A 10193-nucleotide genomic window follows, 5' to 3' on the forward strand; every position below is an offset into this window, starting at 1 on the left:
AGACTTAAATCCTAGGCCTTAATACAAGGAATGTCTGAGAATCTTGCTCTAATACCACCTATGACATCCCAGTATCTGGTGGTGCAAAAGTATCTAATAGCATTCTAAATATGAGTGCATAAAAAATTATACAGTGGAAGAAAAGTCATCTTTTCTAAAATTGATGTTCAAATACAACTAAGTTGGCGAATAAACATAAATACAAATGTTGTTCTAGCCACTTCTATCATTACAAAAAAACTTTTCATCGGAGTACAATCATTCACATGCACTCAAATATCCACTACAAAACTGCAAACAAATCTAAACAAACTTCAAGATGTAGCTCGGGGAGCAATTCTTCACTTTCCTCATCGTTTGAAGGGAAATAGATTGGGGTGAGTTTCATAAAACTCAGTAAGGGCAACAATATTTAAACTACACTACCAACATTTCAAAGATTATTTTATTTTAAAAGAAAATGTTGTTACTTTTATAATCCATGGGACTTACCATTAAAGAGCATTGTAGATTTTGTCTTATCATTTTTCATTTCAAATACAGTTAAAAATATGGTGCTTTTAATGTACTGAATTTTGTTTTGAAGTACTAGTCTCAAAACATAAGCAGACAGGAGGAACAATGGGAAACATATTTGATACAACAATCTAAAGATGGCATAACAAGACGAAACAGTGAAAAACATATTTGATACAGAAACTTATCTAACATGGATAATAACAAGTCCTGGCTCATCTAGTTTAGATTTCCCATTTTAGTTTTGGTGTTTTACAAATATTTACGTGAAGTTGTTTTAGCTTATATCTTCATATGGCAGAAGGGATCCCTGATTACCATTGTGAATGGAATATAGTTTAGTTTGGTATATGATTAAGCAGTTGGAAACTATGGTGATGACCATACTTTGCCACTATGGCCCCTACAATTAATTGTGATCCACTCTCGTTAGAGGAAAAACCAGTACCATTCACAAGAGTTATTCATCAGTAGTCAATTTTATTTACCCTCAGTGATAACATTCAAAAAAATTTCAATCTTTATTCATTATTCTTAACAATCACAATCTCAATCACAGTTCAACAGAATTTCACTTTGACTCATTGGATCCATCAAACCAGTCCTTAAACCTATAACTTTTCCAATTTCATAAATTTATCGCATCCAGATCATCTTGACCTAATTACCAAATCTGGGTCAAAACAGGGCCCACTAAAAGAATGTAGACCTAATTAGTGTTCACTAATTGACCTGGACCACTAAGGGTTCATTGGATTGAACCGGACCTAGGGAGAGTCCACTAAACTGAAGCGAACCCGATGGTGGTCCACTGAACTAGGACGGACCCAGTGAGGGTCCACTAAATTAAACTAGACCTTGTGTCCACTGAAATGGGTTAGGCCGTCGGGTTTTCCTCTTAGGCTGAGGCCCAATTGGGGTAACCCTCTCGAGCTTTACCCAAATCGACAAAGTTGAGAGCCTAGTCTGTATAATGTTTTTGGCTTGCGGGCATGCGAAGTAGCAACACAGCTCAGCATGTCGTGCAGGGAATAAGCCCACGCAGTCGCACTTAGCAAGATAGCGCTGCACACATGCTACGCATGCTAATAATTCCTCTCGCGCGCATAGGCTTCTTACCGTGCAAACAATCTAGGGACGTCGTGTGTACGCACACATCTGGCATGTGCACACACATGTGCACACTCATAGTAGGCCCCCTCGGTATGCTGACACGCTTGGCAAGGCCTGTGCTCCCATGCATTACTACTGTGCAAATGTAGTAGCTGGGGATCATGTCCCTCATGCATGGTTGAGACACAACCGCACTACGTGACTCCTTCTCAGCACCTTGATGCCCCAAACTAGTTTATGAGCTTCTCTTTTACCTCTCAAATCATTTCATTTTAAAACTTCATGTACCGTTTCACACATGTACAATCATATAGGCAATATAAGTAGAAAATAATCACCTTGAATTGATCAAATGTTTGATAAAATACAGTTACTAAATGGCACACATGCATGCATGAAACCAAATAAAAAAAACATATGGATTCATTATTTCTAACATTTTAAAATCTAAAAAACATATTAGAAGTGTATGCAATAATAGTAAAACCCTTACCACATTTTCAAGCTTTTAGGTTCCCAAAGAAATGAGGTTAGCTTATTATTTAAAGGAGAAGGAAGGTTGCTCGGCACCCATGGATTTATAGAAGAAGTTTTGAAATTTTAAGGAAAAAAAAAGCTCAAGAGTGAACTCTTGGTAAACTAAATAAAGGAGGGAAAGCAAGAAGAAAAAGTGGGAAGCTCACCATTTGGGGGAGAAAAGCACTTGGATCACTTGTCGATGCACTCTCTCTCTCTCTTTCTCTTAACTAAGTGAAGAAGAAGAAGAAAAATGAAGAAAATGGAAGAGAGAAGAGTGAAATTTGGCTTTAATAGCTAAAAGGGGGCACATGTGATCCATTATATCACATGCAATGGCCTTTGGCTATTGATCAGCCCTAATGGTTGACCAACCATCCCATCATGGCGTATATGCCTTGGGCAGTGTGTCGTTGCCCCCTTGGGCACCGTGTACCATCTTGGGCAGTGTGCATCACTGATTGGGCAGTATGTTGTTGTTAGTTGGGAGGCGTGCCTCTATTTTTTGTACTACCATCACGTCACATTACATCACTTCTTTCCCATTAACTTTCTAGCTACTCGCCAGATTTTGCCACTTAGCGCAAATCTAACGGTCTCCATTTTCTATAAATACGGACCCCTTCCTTCCTTTTTCCTCATAACTTCTATTTTATTCTTCCATCCTCCAAGAGCTTAGAGAAAGAGGGAGTGATCCAGAGAGAGAAAGAGAGGAAAAGAAGAAGAAAGGCGTAGAAAACTGGAAGGTTTTGGTAAGAAATTTAGTATTTACTTTTAAATATTTTAAGGAGTATTCTAGAGTCAAAATTTATAAAGCTTGAAATTATGATTCGTATGATTATGTTAAATGTCATGATAAAGCATGTTATATGATCCTATATGCACTTGATGATTTGTATGTAATTTTAAATGATAAAAGTTTTGTTATCAATTTCTGAAATGTGAAAAAGGAGATTAAGTATGAAATGGTATGAAAAATATGAATTTTTATTAACATGCATAATGCATCAAGTGTTTCATTAAGCTTTTTATCTCTCAGGAATTTCTATTTTTCCCCTCCCTCATATTGTTTGGAAAGATGTGAGAGGACCGCTCCCTATGGATGGCAATATACCCTCTGACGAGAGTGGTGACACAAATTATCTATTAGGGGTCACCTTTGGCTAAGTACTGTCATGGTTATAAACTATCTAATAGAACCATTATGGTTGGTATGGCCATTGTCATAGATCATGTCATGGTTTAGCAAGCAAGAAATGTGCTGTTGGCGAATTGCCATTATATATCTTATTTGGTCTTTCCACATGGGTAGTTGAAAATCCGTATCTGCGTTCAGTAGATGGAAGTCGGAACGACTTTGTGAAGCATGACAAAAAAATTTGAGCATCTCATGATTTGTTTCATTTTTTTCTATTATCAGCATGATTGATTTGATTTTTATGACTATGACATGATGGATCTGATGCTTTTATAAAGTAATAAAATGTTTTCATAAATTGAAAAAAGGGACCTTGACGTGACCCCTGATAGTAAGTATTGATGACATAATAATTCATTTTTAAAATCTTATGATTTTATTTAAATACTATTTTCCTTACTGAGTATATGGAACTCATCCTTTTCGTGCCCCCCAACATGAAGAAGATAGTGAGGAACCGATCACCCCTTTGAAGTCTATGAAGATCTCGTTGATCCACAAACTTTGAGTGCATGACTTGTCCTGCACTCTGATGACTCCATTCACACAGTGAAAGAAGTGACATTTTTTTATATTTTGATATTTTGTATTTTATTGCCACTTATAGCCTCAGTTATATATTTGTAATTGAAACTCATATATGTTAGTAAGGGATTTGTAATAATTTGCTCTGCTGCATATAATTATTATTCATGCACTTGTAATCTTTTTCTGTATCTGGCACCCTTATGCCTTAATTAGTATTTGGGATGTCACAAAAAGATTCCCCAAAATCTAGGGACATGATAGACGGCGATCACGTTGTTCCCCCAGCCATGCCCCCCATGCAGCGTAGGTCCCACCGTCGGCCACCCATTCTTCAACCACTCCACTTTTCTTATCCGGATTAGTGCCACGTGTTTCTCATCCATGGCCCCTCCTTAGCTATTTAAAAAGCTTTCTTCCATCACTTTTCCATCATTTTTCCCATTCTTCCATTTTATAAATTTTTGAGAGAGAGAAAAAATATTTAGTGAGAGAATGAAGCAAGAAAGAAGAAAAGAAAGTAGAAGTTTGAGGAGTTGTCCAAGGAGTACGGCAAGTCCTTCCTTTGCCTTCCTAAAGATTAATTTGACTTCGATTTCAGTAAGGGTCTCTCTAGTATTTTTCTTACATTTCTAAGTGCACTTTTTAGTTGAACTAAATTGTGATATTGATGATTCATGAATGGATTTCTACGCTGATTTGGTGAATAATTATTTTGATATGAATGTGTTATGATGCATGATGGTTGTACCATATGATGAAATGGCTATAATGTATGAATTTCTATAAAGATTGATGTTGTTTAATTAGATAAGTGACACAATGTTATTGAGCATGATGATTTGATGCATACAACCTTTAGGTAATGGATTATTGCTTATTATGGAGATATTGAGCATGATGTATGAAAAACAAGATAATTGGTAATTGTATGCGAGTTTGGCCCTTCACCCTACCTTGGGGATGGCAAACAGGGTTATTCTAGTGGTCCCTGGCCTAAGAGGATGACCTGAAGTTTACATTTTTTATGTACACATATGGTGTACATAAAACAAGTGTGTGTTAAAGTTAAATTTATTTTTTTTATTTTTTCATAATATTATTTATAAGAGAACCTCATCAAAATCCTTGGAAGATATCAAGATTCTAACTTGGTTGAAATTTTTGATATGCAACTGGATTTTTTTGTCTTCAAATGCATTTGTTATTTTTTAAGAAAAATAATTTATTAAACAATTAGATATTTTCCTAATTCAGAAGTCTTGGCTCCATGAAAAATGTCATCATTAATTCTTTTTCTTTTGTTGAGTATGAGTGCTTGATCAACATGATAAATTCTCGTTTTTTTTTCATTGATTGCATGGTTTTTATTAATTAATGTGATACATTTGTTTGTTCTTTTAAAAATTTTACTATATTTTACAATAATATGATTAGTTATTTTAATATAATATGTTACTTTAAATCATATATTCATATACCAATATATAAAAAATCGATTAAAATTTAACATCGGAAGTGTTATCTAATCATTATTGAAAATTTTAAAATATCTTTTAGCATTCTTCTTAGTGTAGTATAAAACATATAAGTTGATAATGGTATCATTTTAAACTGTACACTAAAGGTTTATATGCTCACAACATTTAGCACCTTGTGAGCCTTTTAAATGAATGTATACTCGTACAAACTTTACTTTGTAATATTAACTTAACTTATTACTGATCTTATAAGTTTAATTAATGTGATACATTTGTAAGTTTTTTGAGTTAGCTTTAACTTATTACTGGCCTTGTACGAAATTTTAAAGGTAATTATACAAAAAAAAAATTATTCCACCACATGGTCTATTAGAGCTTAAAAATGAAAAATTCATCCTCCTTAGAAGTTTTTCTATTCAAGTAGTCAATTTGTTCTCTCTTCTTCTTAGCTTATAGTCAACTTTTTTTTTCCTCACATTATGTTGTCATTTCATTTTCAACTCAATTTTTTCCTGCATAAATGGATACATATAAATATATATGTAGATTGAGACACGACCGTGTTGGGCAACACACGACCGTGCTAGGCAAGCACACGACCATGCTAGGCAAGCACACGACCATGTTTCCCTCACATAAATGCTTCAGTGGTAACACACGGTTGTGTCATGTGGACAAGGCATGTCATATGGCTGTGTCTCTCAAGCACTCAGTCGTGTCTTATGAGCCTGACACAAGCCTTGGGCAAGGATTGTTCGGCTATTCCAGAGTTTGTATTTTTTTTCGACTCCAGTAGCTAAATTTCCCATCCCTGCTTTCTAATCACCATAGAACTCATGTTAACTTAGAAAAAAATGTTGTAAATAAATTGAAATCACTAATACAAATAATTAAAATTGAAAAAGAATGAAGAAAAATGGATGAGTTGCCTCTCATCAAGCGCCTTTGTTTAATGTCCTAGGCTAGACACTGTCAATGTTTATGCAAGTAAATCAGTTTGTCTTCATATAGCCTACTTAGCTCGTTAAAACTTATCATTAGAAGGGTCTCCTATCCTACAAAGAACACATATTTTAAAGGTTCAAGTGGCAATTTGAGCTCTAGTTTTGGGCCTACAAAACAGAAGGTAGATGTTCTGTGTCAGAAATAGGAAGGTCAACACATGATCATTGCTCCTTTGAAGTTAAAGTGCCTCCAATTCAAACACCATATCTTGTGAATTCTTCTCAATAACAAGATCCTCTTCTAAAATTTTTAAGTTGTCCACATTAAAATCATTAGAAAATACAATGTTCATCTTATCATCATGGCTTGAATCAAAATATTTTTTACTCAGAGGATATATAGTATCAACACCATACACACAAGAGACATCACTAGAATACTTCATATCATCATAAATATTAAATTTTACAATTTCTCCATCAAATTCCATAGTGAGTGTATAATCCTGCACATCTATCTTCATTTTGGCCGTACTAAGGAAAGGTCTTCCTAGAAAAATATCAAAGGGATTAGATAATTTATCATCTTCCATGTCTAACACATAAAAATCAATAGGAAAAATGAAACTATCAGCTTTGACAAACACATCCTCTAGAACTCCTTCATGATAAACTACTGATATATATGCTAGTTGGAGTATAACACTTGTTTCTTTTAATGGACTAGCATTTAACCTTGAATAAATGGACAAATGCATGACATTTATTGATGCTCCTAAATCACACATGGCTTTCTTTATTTCTAAAGTGTCTATCTTGCAAGAAATAGCAAACATACCTTGGTCCTTGCATTTTTGGGGTAGTTTCCTTTGAATTATAGCTGAAACATATTCCCCCACATTTACCTTTTTATTGTAGCTTAACTTTTTCTTGTTGGTGCACAACTTTTTTAAAAACTTGGTATATCGAGGTACCTACTTATTTATATTGAGTAAAGGAATTTTTACCTTGACTTTGTGAAAAGTTTCTAGGATCTCCTTGTCATTTCTTTCTTTCCTTAATTGTGCAATCTTTGTGGAAATGGTGGAGGGATTATGAATGATGCTAGTTAGTTAGAGTTTGGCTTTGTTCCATATGTCTTGCCATCAACTGCAGCTTCTGATTCTGTGTCTTTCCATAAGCCTTGCCCAAGGCTAGAATTTTCCAGCAATTCCTTACCACTTCTCAATGTAATAGCACTTATATCTTGCCTTGGATTAACCTCGATTTGAGATGGTAATTTGCTTTGGGATTCCGGTCTACTCATAGATGATGTTAATTGGCTCTCTTGGGTCTCTAAATTTTGAAATCTTGCTCTTATTTCTTATTGAAATTTTTTGATGTTAATAGCAAGTGATTTAACAATTTCTTCACAAGACATACCATGTTTTGGAGGTGTTGGTTGTTGTTGTAGAGGCAATCTTGGTTGATATTGTTGGAAATTTTATTGCCTTGCTCCATAGCCAAAGTTAGGATGATCCCTCCATCTGAGGTCATAAGTGTTGAAAAATTGGTCATATCTCCCTTGCGGCTAGCTGGAGAATTTTCTAATCGCGTTAACTTGCTATTGATCATCATCTTGAAGTGTAGAAGACATGTCCGTAGGATGTCTAGGATGCACACAAATTCCACAAACCCTTACTCGAAGGTTATTATCTATGGCCATATTTTTCACCAAATGAGTTGGTTCATAAATTTGGGATTTAAGAGAAGAAATACTTACCTCATTCACCCTCTCTGGGGTGCCTCGTGCTACTCTGAATTGCTGTGAGGTGGCAGCCATGATTGCTATCAAATCTCTAGTTTCTCCAGGTGTTTTGTTCAGTATGACACCACTACTTGCTGCATCTAACTTTTTTTTTCTGTGGGCAGCAGTCCTTCATAAAGATAGTGAATGAGAGATCCTACGTACGCGGATCGCCCACGTGGCTTCCTTCTGCGTGGCCTCCTGCGTCAGCATCTCTGCCACGTGGCGCGTTCTGGTTGGCCGAGGCTACTAACTGGGCAGCTGATGTGGCGTAATTTTTCTAAATTATGTTTTGAGCTCCGATTTTCAAATTTTCTTTCAAAAATACCCTTAGAACCCAAATTTTCACCCCTTTTTCCCAAAATTGCTTTCAATTAAATCCCTTAAATAATTTTCCCCTTTTTATTATTATTATTATTATTATTTTTATTTAATTAAATTAAATTAAAATTAAAACCATATAAAAATTCATATATTCATATATAAATTACAAAAAATCAAAATAAAATAATACTAATAATAATAATAATAATTTGGGGTGTTACAACTCTCCTCCCCTTAAAGAAATTTGGCCCTTAAATTTACCTGTTACTCTTGATCAAACAAATCGGGGTACTGGGCTCTAAAGTCTGATTCTAGTTCCCATGTAGCCTCCCTTAGTGTGTGGTTCTGCCATACGACCATACAAAGGATATTTCTCGGTTGCAGTGCAACCTACTTTTCGATCCGTAATGCTGACTGATACTTCCTTGTAGGATAAGTCTTCCTGGAGTGGGAGGGGTTCATGAGCCAAGACATGAGAGGGGTCGGGGTTGTACTTACGTAGCATGGATACATGGAATACATTGTAGACTTTGGAAAGCTCTAGAGGTTAGTCTGTAGGCGGCAGTACCAATCTTGTCTAAGACTTCGAATGGTCCAATGAATCGGGGGTTCAGTTTTCCCCTCCTGCCAAACCTACTAATTCCCTTGAAAGGAGTGACCTTGATGAACACCCGGTCACCTTTCTCAAATGCTAAATCTCTCCTCCGGGTGTCTGCGTAACTCTTCTGTCTGCTCTGAGTTGTTTTAATGTTCCTTCTGATCTTAACTATCTTGGATGTGGTCTCCTCTACCAGTTTCAAGCTGAAAAATTTTCTATCACCCACTTTTTACCAACAAATCGGCGATCTGCATGGATGCCCATATAACGCCTCATACGGAGCCATACCAATGCTTGCTTGGTAGCTGTTGTTGTAGGAAAATTCTATCAGGGGCAGATGGTCGTCCCAGTGGCCCCCAGAGTCAAGGACACAAGCTCGAAATATATCTTCAAGTGTACGGATTGTCCTTTCTGATTGTCCATCAGTCTGAGGGTGGAAGGCAGTACTGAGGGATAGCTTCGTTCCCATGGCTTGCTGAAAGCTACCCCAAAATCGAGAAGTGAATCTAGGGTCCCTGTCGGACACCACTATCACTGAAACTCCATGTAATATGACTATTTTTGGGATATACATTCTTGCCAACTTGTCCAAGGGATCAGTCATTCTGATGGCTAAGAAGTGGAAAGACTTGGTGAGCCGGTCAACAATTACCCAGATGGCGTCATGTCCTGCGCGTGCCTTAGGTGACCCTATCATGAAGTCCATGGCGATATGTTCCCACTTCCATTCCAAAATCAGTAAAGGCTGAAGTAGCCCACCTGGGCGCTGATGCTCTGCCTTGACCTGTTGACATATCAAGCACTTAGACACAAAGTCAGCTATGTCCCTTTTCATCCCATTCCACCAAAATCAGGGTCGCATGCTTTGGTACATTTTGGTGCTTCCAAGATACATGGCAAACCTTGAGCTATGGGCCTCAATCATAATGTCTCTTCAATTCACTGTCATTCGGAACACACACCCTGTCCTGAAATCAGAGTAACCCATCGACAGAGACTCGGAATTTTGAACTAACTCTCTGTCCTGCATTGTTCTTGAGGGCCTATAGGGCAGAATCAGCTGACTGAGTTTCCTTTATTCTCTGGATTAACTCAGGCTAGATGGTCAAATGGCTCAAACATGTGGCTCTTCTCAAGTCCTGAAGTCAAACATGTTGTGTAGCCCCAATTTGCCTGCATTCTGAGACCATCA

General features: G+C 36.6%; 1 protein-coding gene across 1 annotated transcript; it reads right to left on the bottom strand.

Moving 5' to 3' along the window:
- Positions 1–6532: 6532 nt before the first annotated feature.
- LOC148240239 (uncharacterized) lies at positions 6533–7081 on the bottom strand. Its single transcript, XM_088212106.1, has one exon. It carries the CDS (start codon positions 7079–7081, stop codon positions 6533–6535), a length of 549 nt encoding a protein of 182 aa, XP_088068232.1.
- Positions 7082–10193: the final 3112 nt, after the last annotated feature.

Source organism: Carica papaya, chromosome 9 (genome assembly GCF_054855325.1).
Source record: "Carica papaya isolate Zhongbai chromosome 9, ASM5485532v1, whole genome shotgun sequence".
In the NCBI taxonomy this organism is placed as follows: domain Eukaryota; kingdom Viridiplantae; phylum Streptophyta; class Magnoliopsida; order Brassicales; family Caricaceae; genus Carica; species Carica papaya.